Source organism: Callorhinus ursinus, unplaced genomic scaffold (genome assembly GCF_003265705.2).
Source record: "Callorhinus ursinus isolate GAN/ISIS: 27379988/994484 unplaced genomic scaffold, GSC_fseal_2.0 scaffold61, whole genome shotgun sequence".
NCBI lineage: Eukaryota > Metazoa > Chordata > Mammalia > Carnivora > Otariidae > Callorhinus > Callorhinus ursinus.
Genome location: NW_027397123.1, coordinates 5697641 through 5710710, shown reverse-complemented (window position 1 = coordinate 5710710; position 13070 = coordinate 5697641). Strand labels below are relative to the sequence as shown.

General features: G+C 45.6%; 1 protein-coding gene across 3 annotated transcripts in view; it reads right to left on the bottom strand.

Moving 5' to 3' along the window:
* The window catches only part of PEPD (peptidase D), a 111235-nt gene that overhangs the window by 69256 nt on the left and 28909 nt on the right, over window positions 1-13070 (bottom strand). For all 3 annotated transcript variants that reach the window (XM_025854325.2, XM_073885423.1, XM_073885422.1), the window contains exon 7: window positions 6707-6751. In XM_025854325.2, coding sequence (XP_025710110.1) covers window positions 6707-6751 — 45 coding nt within the window. The remainder of the gene's footprint in view (window positions 1-6706; window positions 6752-13070) is intronic.

Here is a 13070-nt window from a genome sequence, read left to right as displayed (position 1 = left end):
CCATCCAGACCCCACCGCCTCCAGCCTGGACAACTCTCCGGCCTCTTCTTGCCTCCAGGCCTCTGTGCTCACTGACAGCGGCTGGGGATCTTTAGGAAACACAAATGCGACCATGCTTTTCCTTGCTTAAAAGCTTTGGGGACCTCTAAATGTCCTCGGGATGGAGTTAAAACTACTCACGAGCCTTCCCATGCCTGTCTCCACCACCTACCTCCCCTCAGCCCCACAGCGACTCTTCTGCTCAGGCCCTTTCACCTCTAGCTCCCACCTGAACCACACCTTTCCCGAGGTGGAGGAGGGGCTCCCCCATACCCCTTCCCTACGTTTCCAGGGCAGTCTATGGGAATCCTTGGAGAGCTACCACACGCGTGACTCTTTTTACATTTAAGTCTCTTCCCAAAAAGGCCGTGGTCCTGGGGGGCAGGGTCGCCGCACCCCAAGGGCTTGGCCCAAAACAGACACGCAGGAACCAGGATTAGAAAGAGTACCTGGGCATTGCACCAAAGCTGGAAAATGCCTTACTTCCAAAAAGGAGAGCTCATGGCTCTTTTCAAAGAAGAAAAAGAGGCTTCCTCCACCCCACCTTGGGGAGTTTGGCAGACATCGTGGGCTATGGCTCAGCCAGGCCTGCCCTGTGCAGGACAGGGGCACAGCCTGCCCGGGCTCCAGCAGCCCACACTGCCACAGCCAATGCCCTGCCCTGAGCCACACAGCGAGGAAGAGGCAGCCCTAAGAGTTGAACCCCAGGAGCCCACTGCACAGGCTCTCCCCACAACCCCTCCCTGCAGTGGGAGCGCCCCAGTCTACAGAGGGGCTGGGAAAAGCAGGCCACCAGCTTCTCCAAGGAGACTTGGTGCCCAAACCACACTCTCTTCCCATCAGAGACGCCAGCACTTTGACCACTGATGCTGAGGCCTGCTTTCCTTCCTAGTTTGAATTTGTGGAAGATGACAAACCAGGACTTTACCTGGTTTACTCAGGACTTATTTTTAAGTCATGTTTAAAAAAGAAAAAATCAAACTGAACCAGGACAAATTATGCCATAAAGGCGGAACCGGCCTGGCCCAACTGAATCCGAGCTTTAAAGGCCCTGAGAACAGGTGTCTGCCATGTGCCGGCTGACCTGATTATCCATAGGGCACTCTGGGTCTAAGTCTTGCCCAGGTGCCAGGCATCCAGCCTGGCCCAGTTCTCTCCAGGACACAAGCACCAGAAACACTTTTTAAGATGACTGTACAAAATAACAAAACCTTCCAGCATTCAGCAGTTTCTCCCTATCTTCAGAAGGACTGAGCACCCTGAGTCTGATGAGGCTATTTCTATGACTCCTGGACACGAAAAGATAAGGAAGAAAGGATTCCACCACGGTCCAGCTTCTGCTGTCCCAGGCCCTCCAGAGTGAGGGCTGCCTAGGGTCATACTCAGCCCGAGCCTCATCTGGCCCCAGCATGTGTGGGGTGGGGGTAAGAAATGTGATCTGCAAGTCTTCTATCCCCAGAACAGGACCAAGGCCTCCTCCTCCATGAGGCACCAGAGGACGCAGCTTTGGGACATAACAACACAGATGCAGTTCACAAGTCTGGGCTGAGAACAACAGACTCTTCGACTAGCAAGAGGAGATGGCTGACATATGCAGGCGATATAGGCCATCATGCAGAGTCCCCTGGCCTGTGGCCCTGCCTGTGAGCATCAATGCACCCAGGGGGCCACTCACATGGCAAGGCAGCACCCCTGGCAGGGGAACAGAAGTGGGGGGAGAAGGCTCCTCCACCACATCAGGCCCAGAGTCCCCTGCAACAGGCTAGAAATGACAAAAACCGGACTCAGCTGAGATTTATTTGTGCAATCTGGTTTTTTTCCCCTTCAATATGCATAGGTCACAAAACTGCTTCTGGGCATTAAACCCAGGATTAAGACATTAATTAGCTGAGGTTTGAATTCTCCACTGATTAAAACAGTAGCAAGACAGGGGCGCCTGGGTGGCTCAGTCGGTTAAGTATCTGCCTTTGGCTCAGGTCATGATCCGTGGGTCCTGGGATCGAGCCCCCTCTGCCTCTCCCTCTGCCTTCCACTCTGCCTACTTGTGCTCTCTATCTCTCTGTCAAATAAATAAAAAAAAAATCTTTAAAAAAATAAACAAAATAAAATAGTACCAATACAGGATGAAGTATATTCAAAATCAGTCTCTAAGCATCAAAGTGCCACCGTGGTGAACAAAACCCATTTGAAGGGACAGGAATTCCATCTTTCCTGGAGATGAATGTGCAGAGGGGATGGTTCTGTGGGAGCCGGCAGGCAGGAACTCAAGGCCACAGGACCCCACGTCCATTCCTTCCACACCCCATGACCTGGTGCTACAAAGGACAAAATCCCGGAACAAGAGGGACAGAAAGGAAAGAGCTACTTGGAATTACATATCCTCAGGAGGCTCAATCAATAAGTCCTCTCAAAGAAATTGGAGCCATGAAGAAAATGGCGGTCTCGCTCAGCAGTGAGCTAAGTGTGCTTGAGACTTGACGTGGGCCAGGCAGACACGGGCTGCACACAGGGGAGGCATGGGAGGGTCCACCTCAATGTGCCGGCCTGGGGCCCAGCCGTGCCTTCCTTTCTGCCGGATGGCGCCCACACCCCACCTCCTGCCTCCTGGCATATGGTCATTCAAGGCCTCACTCTGCCCTAGGATCCCCACTGTCCGCTCGGCTTTCTCGCTAACGTAGGGTTAAATGCCTCTTTCTCAGGAGACAAAGAGAGCAACCCAACTGAAATACTTTTCACACAGTCCAAGAATCTAGGTCATCATCTACGTATCTTTTCTAATTTGGGACATGTTACCCAGGACGCAGGATCCTGCCGTGCTTCTGCCCCTGAACCATCCACACCTCGCCATCTCCCGAGCACAGAAAAGGCAGGGAAGGAGAAACAGCTATGTTACTCCCCTGCCTGATTAACACACACAGGACACCTTCACTCTGTGTAATTAACAGTTCTAAAATCGGTGTGTGACTCAATTTAACACAGTCTCACTTAAAACTCAAGAAGGCACACGGCAACTGCTGACATGCTTGTTCTTCTGTGACGCTTCCAGAGGTACTTAACTGGAATCCCAGGCACGGAGCTATTAAGACGGTACAAAAGTATCTCCCTCTATTTCCTATCCTAACTTCAGATCAATTTAATCATCTGCGGAACAGGAGAGTGGAACCACAGCCTAAATTATGGAAGTGAGACGCCTGCTCTCAAGTTTCAACTTTTGACCTCCACATTCGAACTGCAATACCCAGCATGAGAAATTATCAGTTATGATCTCATGTTTCCAGGAAAGAGTATGATTATAGAGGAATTTACAGGAAATCACAAAGGCACTGCTTGAGCGAATGAGAAACAATAAAGCAGTCACAGAGAGGAAATGAATGACATCCACAAAAACAAGGAGGAAGGAAGCATCCTCTGTGCTGGGAGAGGCTGTTCCTTGCCTCTATCAGACCGGCCCTGGGAGGAATCCCAGACTCCCAGTCCAGTGGCTAACAGGGAGCTGGGGTATGTCAGTAGCAGGGGGTGTGGAGCGAGAGGAAGCTCAGCTGCACAGCCCCTGTCCTCCACCCTCACTATACCCTGGCCTCACACAGAGCCATACCAGGCCCTCCAAGCACCCCTGTGTCTCCTGTGGCCAAGAGAGGACCGAGAGCACGGCTGAAAGTCAGGCAAACCCCCACCCCCATCCCCTCTAGGGTGCCCCTCAGATACACAAGGGGCAGCACAAGATCCTGGGACTACCTGCCTGGGCTCAGCTCCTGGCTTTTTCTCAGGCAAATCCCCTCCCTGTGCCTCAGCTTCCTCATCTGTAGAATGGGGATAATCAGAGCACCTAGCTTAGAGCATAAACAAAATACCTCTTTGAATAAGGGGACAAATGTCAAGTGCTTAGCACAGCGCCTTGTACACAAGAAGTCTCAAAAGGCGACAGACAGGGCGCCTGGGTGGCTCAGTTGGTTAAGCGTCCAACTCTTGATTTCGGCTCAGATCATGATCTCAGGGTCATGAGATTGAGCCCCCCCATCGGGCTCTGCACTCAGCGGGGAGTCTGCTTGGAATTCTCTCTCCCTCTCCCTCTGGCCCTCCCCCTCACTCACACACACACACTGTCTCTCTCTCTCTCTCAAATCAATTTTTTTTAAAAAAGGCAACAGACATTGTATTAAGCTGAGTTAGCACTTAACTTCTGTGGGAGCCGGTGGGCAGGAATTCAAGGCCACAGGACCCCATGTCCATTCCTTCCACACCTCATGACCTGGTGCTACAAAGGATAAAATCCCAGAACAACAAGAGGGACAGAAAGGAAAGAGCTACTTGGACTTACATATCCTCAGGAGGCTCAATCAGTAAGTCCTCTCAAAGAAATCAGAGCCATGAAGAAAATGGCGGTTTTACTCAGCAGTGAGCTAAGTGTGCTTGAGACTTGACGTCCACCAGGCAGACACGGGCTGCACATCAAGGGAGAGCACTTCTGCTTTGCACGTGAGGAAACCAAGGCTCAGTGCTATAGGCTGAATGAATATGGGTCTCCCTCCAAAACTGATACGCTGAAACCTAAACTCCACTGTGTTGGTATTCAGAGGTGGGGACTTGGGAGGCAAACAGGTCATGCGGGCAGAACTCTCGTGAATGGGACTGGTGCCCTTATAAAAGAGACCCCAGAGAGCTCCCCGCCTCTTCTGTCCTGTGAGGACACTGTGGGAACACGGCCACCTAGGGATCAGGAAGTGGGTTCTCACCACACACCGAGTCTGCCAGCACCTCAGTCTTGGATTTCCCAGGTTCTAGAACTGTGAGAAACACATTTCTGTTGTTTATGAGCCACCACCATGGTAATTGTTATGGTGGCCCGAATGGTCTAAGACACTTGGTGAATCTTCACAAGTTAGGTATTACTGCATAGCCACTGGCAGACGAAACTGAGGCTCAGAACACTTAAGCGACTTGCCGAGGGGACAGGCTAGGGTTAGAGTTTGGATGTGCCTGAGTGGAGGGCTTTTCTGTCACCGCAGGCAGCCCCCCTCCATGGGGCCTAGACAGAGGGGGTAATGAAAGCGTTCGGGACACAGGCACCCAAAGATGTGTCAATCATAAATTGTAAATTATGTCAATCATAATTTAATGTCACAGAAAACCCACTCTCCCGGAAATGAGGGACCAGCCTGTCATTCCACCCAGAATCCTTCCTTTACTTCCTCCAAGAGGGCAGTGATCGTGACCACCATGGATCTCACTCGAGAATGACTGCAGTCATTACAGAGGCCAGAACCCACACTATTAAAACACACCCTTGAGGCAGTAAGGACAATGTGACATTTCTAAAATAGTTCTACTGCCATCAAATGTCAAATAAGTCCTTTCTGCTGCCAGCTTTGATAAAGTTGGGAAGTATTCTTATGAATGCGGAATCCACCTCAGAGCCTTGGAAATGTCACTAGAATTAAAGCATGCCTGTTCCAAAGTAACGAACTAATGACTTGTTCCTTAGGAGATGCTGGAGCGTACAAGCCAGCACGGTCTCCAAAGCATCCAAACTGTAAGCCGCCATGAGGGAGTGTCACATGCGGGGCGTAAGTGGGTGCGGGCCCATTCCTGAGTATCCAGGATTTATTCTTCTGTCAACTGGGAGCTACAGATGGGCCAGGCATCAGTTACTTTATAAAAACAAGAAAAGGCGGCTGTGTGCTGAAAGGACACAGGCCCCATCCTCAGAGTGAGTGTGGCTGCCACTGGAGGGCTACCCTCCAGTGCTCTCACGGTCAGTACCAATGCCTGTGATGGTGCTTGGATTTCCACCTCTGGCCCAGCCTCGCTCCCACTGGAACCTGCTTCAGACTCAACACAGCCCAAACAAGTCCCTGATCGGCCACAGCACCTGCTCTTCCCAGCCATCCCCGTCCCACTGACACACTACCCAGCCATTCAAGACAAAAAACTGGAGTCACCTTCAACTCCAGCCTTCACCCAGGTCACAGCCAGCTCCTCCCAGGGGTGTTCCCCTTGACCACCACTCTACTCTCAACTCTGTCACACTACCCTTCTACTGCCACCTGGATCCTGCAGCAGCCTCCTAAATGGCAACCACTTACCTCTCTTGCCCTACAACTGAGTCTCCAGTCTGAGGCCAAAATGCCTGCTTGAGTGGGAGGGCCACTTCCAGGGCCCGCAGAGGTGATGATGCCCAACCTGAGAAGGTTTGCCCTGCTGTGACCTAACAGAAACCAGTTATGCTGCAGGTACGTACAGGCTGCCAGTATCAGCACGGAAGGAACGGAGGCAACATAAGAACACATACAACAGGATGCCAGCTTGTCAGGACACAGAAGCAACACAAGGAAAACATGTTTACCTTTCTGGTAACAGGATTATGTATGATGTTTATTTTCACTGTTTTCATTATCTACTCTGAGCTATATGAGCGTGGCTCATTCATGGCAGGAGTTTTTAAAAGTCTCCTAAATAAAAGATAAGAAAAATTCAACTGACCTTCAAGTGACTCAGGCCCTTTTGGAAAGTCAGACCAACTCACACACACACACAAAAAGAAAAAAACAGAGAAGAGAGTTGTTCTAGGGACTATCTTGTCTGAGGGGCTCTCTGAGATGGGGCAGGGTCTCTCAGCTTCCTGAGCGGAGCACAACAAATAGCCAAAGTAGCCATAAGCAATACTCACCACTCCACAATTTCCGGATGAAGAATGGTGTTATTGACATTAAACCTGTAGAGGAAAAACAAATCAAGCCTATTAGTTCAATGGTCTATCATCTCCCCACAAGAAATACCTCTTTTAAGGCATACCAAGAGATGGCATGACCCAGAGAGGGCCCCAAGCTTTAACTTCATGACCCCTGGGCCCATAGAAGGACTGCTGCTCACTTCCTGCAGCAGACTTGCAGGCAGGCCAAGTGCTCTAGGCGCAGTCAGAGAACATGCTGTTCGGCTGCAAAACACCATCCTCTACTCTCACTAGGCAGACCTAAAGGCCACAGCTTCCTTTGTCAAGTATACCAACATACACACAATAGGAGTCCCAGAAAAAAAGGAGAAAGATAAAGGAGAAGAATTTTTGAAAAGAAAAAAAAAAAGGCCCCAAACTTTACCAATTTAATGAAAAACATGAATCTACACATACACAAAGCCCAATAAACTCTGAAAAGGCTAAATCCCAAGAGACCCACACTCAGACATATAATCTGTCAAAAGACAAAGAGAAAATCCTGAAAGCAGTAAGAGAAAAAAAAAATGCATGACATACGAGGACTTCTCAGTAAGATTAATGGTGGATTTCTCATCAGAAACCATAAAGGCCAAAAGGCAGTAGGATGAAAGAAAAAAAAAGGGTCAACCAAGATTCTATATCCAGCAAAGCTATGATTCAAAAATGAAAGGAAAATTAAAACAGTCCCAGACAGACAAAAATAGAGAATTTATTGCTAGAAGACTCTCCTACCAGAAATCCTAAAGGGAATCTTTCAGACTGTAGTGAAGAACACTAGAGTAACTTGAATCCACGTGAAGAAAAAAAGGCATCGATAAAAATAATTACATAGGCAAGTAAAGCAACAGAGCAAATGTATTTTTTTGTAATTCCTTTTTTCACCTCTCTGACTTAAAAGACAACTGCATAAAGCAGTAATTGTAAATCTGTGTTGACTAATGGAACATGTGAAGATGCAATCTGTATGCAACAACAGCACAAAGGAGGGGACAACATGGAGCTATACAGAAGCAAAGTTGTTGTATGCTACTGAAATTAAGTTGACATTAACGAAAACTAGACTGTCACAAGTTTATGAGGTCACTTATAGTCCCCCAGGTAATAACTAAGAAAATAATTTAAACATACAGAAAAGGAGATGAGAAAGGAATAAAAACAATGTATCACAAAAAAATCAATTAAATACAAAAGAAAGTAGTAATGGAGAAGCTGAGGAACAAAAATGACATATGACATATCAAAACTAGTAACAAAATGGCAGAAGGAAGTCATTCCTTACCAGCAATTACTTTAGATGTAAATAGATGTGATTCTCCAATTAAAAGGCGGGGACTGGCAGAAGGAATTAAAAGAAACATGATACAAGTAAATGTTCTAAAAAGACACACTTTAGAGTCAAAAACACAAACAGGTTGAGAATGAAAGGATAAGAAAAGATGTATTATGCAAAGAGAAACCAAAAGGGAGCTGGAACAGCTCTATTAATATCAGACAAAATAAGGGTTGAGACAAAAAAATTTACTCAAGATAAAGGACATTTTATACAAATTAAAAGATAAATTCATGAACAAGACATAATAATTATAAACATAAATTGTGCCTAACAACACAGCCCCAAGATATAGGAATCAAAAACTGCAGAATTGAAGGGGAGATATATAACTCAACAATACCTGAGACTTCAATACTCTGCTTGCAATAATGGATAGAACAACTAGATGGAAGATTGACAAGGAAATAGGAGACTTAAGCAACACTATCAAGCAACTGCACCTAACAGACATCTCCAGACTACTCCACCCTCCAGGAGAATACCCATTTTCTCAAGTGCACATGGAACATTCTCCAGAATAGATCGTATGTTAAGCCATAAAACAACTCCCAATAAACTTATAAGGACTGAAATCATATTGAGTGTGTCCTCCAAGCACATTGGAATGAAATTAGAAATCAGTAACAGAAGAAAAATTCACTAATCTGTGGAAATTAAATTTTATACTCTTAAATAACCAATAGGTCAATGAAGAAATCAGAAGGGAAACTGAAAATACTGAGACGAATGGAAACAAAAGCACAACATACCAAAACCTACAGAATGCTGCTAAAGTAGTGCTTACAAGGAAGTTAATAGCCAAAAATACCAATGTTAAAAAGGAAGAAAGTTATCTCAAACCAATGACCTACTCTTCTACCTTAAGAAACTAGAAAAAGAAGGAGCACCTGGGTGGCTCAGTTGGTTGAACATCAGACTCTTGATTTCGGCTCAGGTCATGATCTTAGGGTCTTGAGATCAAGCCCCACACCAGGCTCCGCACTGAGCATGGAGCCTGCTTGGGATTCTCTCTCTCTCTCTCTCTCTCTCTCTCTCTCCCTCTGCCCCTCTCCCCCAACACATGGTGCACTCTCTCTCTAACAAATATAAATCAAAATCTTTAAAAAGAAACTGGAAAAAGAAGAGGAAACTAAACCCAAAGGAGGCAGAAGGAATAGAATAATAAAAATTTGAGCAGAAATAAGCAAAATAGAGAATAGAAAAACAGTAGAGAAAAATCAGTGGGATAAAAATTGGTTCTTTGAAAAGATCAACAAAACTGACAGTTTTAGACTGACCAAGAAACAAAGAGAAGGCTCAAGTTACTGACCAGAGATAAAAAAGGGGACATTATTACTGATTTAACAAAAATTAAAAGGATTATAAGAGAATATAATGAACGACTGTATGGCAACAACTGGATAATTGAGATGAAAAAGACAAATTCCAGGATGCCTGAGTGGCTCAGTCAATTAAGCTTCTGCCTTCAGTTCAGGTCATGATCCCAGGGTTCTGGGATAAAGCTCCATGTCTGGTTCCGTGCTCAGTGGGGAGCCTGCTTCTCCTTCTTCCTCTGCCCTACCCCCTGCTTGTGCTTTCTCTCTCTCTCTCTCAAATAAATAAAATCTCTAAAAAAAAAAAAAAGAAAAAGACAAATTCTTAAAGACACAAACTGCCAAAACCGATACAAGAAAAAAAAAAATCCAAATAGACCTATGAGAAGTAGAGACTGAATTAGTAATTAAAACCTCCTCACAAAGAAAAGCCCTGGATCAAATGCCTTCATCATGAATACGAAATGTTTAAAAACACATTAACACCAATCCTTCATTAACTCTTAACTTACTAAAACTGGAAGAGGAAGGAACACTTTTCAACTCATTCTACAAGCTCAGAATTACCCTGATACCAAAACCAAGACATCATAAGAAACTATAGCTGGAAATCTCTCATGAACACTGGCACAAAAAAAAAATCTTCAACAAAACACTAACAAACAAAATCCACCAACATATCAAAAGGATATACACCACGACCAAGTCATATTTATCTCAGGAATGTGGTTACTTCAACAGACAAAAAGAATCAATATAATACACCATATTAACAGAATTTAGAACAAAACCACACAGATGTAGAAAAAGGATCTTACAAAATCCAACAACCTTTCATGATAAAAACACTCAATGAACTAGGGAGAGAAAGGAACTTCCTCAACCTGATAAAGGTATCTACAAAAAACACACAGCCTACATCATAGTTAATGGTCAAAGATGAAAAGCTTTCCCCTAAGATGAGGAACAAGGCCCTTCCTCTCCACTTCTGTTCAAAACTGCACACAAGAAACATTTATCATAGTCATCATATACTGGAAGTTTCAACAATTTTCAAAGCACTGAGATACAGAAAATACTCACTGATTACAGTAGAATTAAACTAGAAATCAGTAAAGACATGTATCATATGACCTCACTGATATGAGGAATTCTTAATCTCAGGAAACAAACTGAGGGTTGCTGGAGTGGTGGGGGGTGGAAGGGATGGGCTGGCTGGGTGATAGGCATTGGGGAGGGTATGTGCTGTGGTGAGCGCTATGAATTGTGCAAGACTGTTGAATCACAGATCTGTACCTCTGAAACAAATAATGCAACATATGTTAAGAAAAAAGAAAAAGAAGAAGATAGCAGGAGGGGAAGAATGAAGGGGAGTAAGTCAGGGGGGAGATGAACCATGAGAGATGATGGACTCTGAAAAACAAACTGAGGGTTCTAGAGGGGAGGGGGTGGGGGGATGGGTTAGCCGGGTGATGGGTATTAAAGAGGGCACATTCTGCATGGAGCACTGGGTGTTATGCACAAACAATGAATCATGGAACACTACATCAAAAACTAATGATGTAATGTATGGTGATTAACATAAGAATAAAAAATTTTTAAAAAGTCACAGAGGGGAGGGGGGCGGGGGGATGGGTTAGCCAGTGATGGGTACTGAAGAGAGCACATACTGAATGGAGCACTGGGTGTTATACGCAAACAATGAATCATGGAACACTACGTCGAAAACTAATGATGTAATGTATGGCGATTAACATAACATAATAAAAAAATTATTATAAAAAAACAAGAAATCAGTAACAGGAGGAAAACTATAAAATCCCAATTTGTTTGGAAATTAAGCAACAGACTTCTAAGGATGTGCTGTTCAAAAAGGAAATAACAAAATTAGAAAATAAAAGCATGAAATATCAGAACTGGGGAAACGCAGGTAAACAATGCCCAGAGGAAAAGGTATTTAGTGGAAAAGAACACTGAAAACAATGATCTATGCGGCACCTGGGTGGCTCAGATAGTTAAGCATCTGCCTTCAGCTCAGGTCATGATCTCAGGGTCCTGGAATCGAGCCCCACGTCAGGCTCCCAGCTCAGAAGGGAGTCTGCTTCTCTCTCTCCTTCTGCCTCTCCTGCTTGTGCTCTGTCTCTCTCTTTCTCAAATGAATAAATAAAATCTTTAAAAAAAAGAAAGAAAGAAAACAATGATCTAAACTCCTATCCCCAAGCATGTCCCTTTCTTTTTTCTCAAGAAGCTAGAGAAAGAACAAACCTAAAGAAATTAAAAGGAAATTAAAAAGCACAGAAATCAATGAAATAAAAGGCAAACACAAAATAAAGAAAAATCTATAAAGCCAAAAGTTGTTCTTTGACAAGATAAACATAATTAGAAAGGGGACCCTGGGAGACACAAAAAGATCAGGTCAGGGCCCACCATGTGTGACCCAGAGCTCAAGCTGGCAGTGAGAGAGCTGGGGAAGCATGGCATGGCCCAGCACAAAATACAGGCCTCGGCAGAGAAGCTGGGGCAAGCCTTCAACCCTCTGGATTCTAAGCCCTGCTCCATCTCAGGTCAGGATTATTATACACAGGGCATGCTGGCTTATGACCAAGCAGGGACTCTCTATGGCCCCATTACTGATGTTTGAAAACACCTATCTAATGCCGTGGTTATGGAGCTGGCACCCCCACGGCTGGCTGAGCCCACTGAAGAAGGAAGGACAGAGGAGAGAAGTGGGAAGGGGGCATTCACAGGCTAGGAGGACTCCAGATCTCCAAAGCTTTTGGGACTCCTAACTACACAAATAAGGCCAACTCAAAGTCACCTGAAATGTTGCAGAATAAAAGCCCTACTTGTGAAATATAAAAGAGACCACAGGCAGCCAACCTCGTTCAGAGTCAAGAACAGAGCAGCAGATGACATAAATCAAGACGACAACACAGACTCTGTCTCCCATTTCCCCAAATGTCACTTTGACGTTGGGAAAAGCAATGGCCTATCTACTCAGCAGGAAAACACAGCAGTAAAATTTCACTTTACAAAATGTACGTACACATACACACATGCTCCTACAGACACCTGAGCAGCAAAGTGACCCAGCACACAGTTGCAAACACAACAAACATGATGAACACACACCCAAGCAGGCACGCACTTAGGAAGAGGCGCAGGCAGACACACACAGATGTATATGCAACACACACACACACACACACACAAACCCAGACAGGCATATGCTTAGACTAATACACAAAGATCGACCCCTAAATATACATGCATACAGAAACACATAGATTCACACAAAAGGGCACTCGGATACAAAAAATACTCAGAGAAACACCCAAGACACACACAGAAGAGTCCAAAAGACATTCCCCCCGCCCCATTGCCTCTATCCTAGTTAGCATTTTCTATGATAAGCATGTATCAGGTTGGGTAAAAACAACAACAAATCCACCAGTGCCTAAGAGGGTGGGGAGCAAGTGTCCTGGAAGCTTAGGGTAATTCCCTGGTGGGCTCAGCCTGAGGGATGGGTGACAAAGGGTGAGCAGGATGGGCCCAAACTCCCCTGCCCCAAGCCCCTGGCCTTCTCCCTGCAGTTTCTAACTCCAGGAAGGAGGTGAGGCCCACCGGAGAACATGCCCTGCAAGGGCCCCCCCACTGCCTTCCCCTGCTAGGG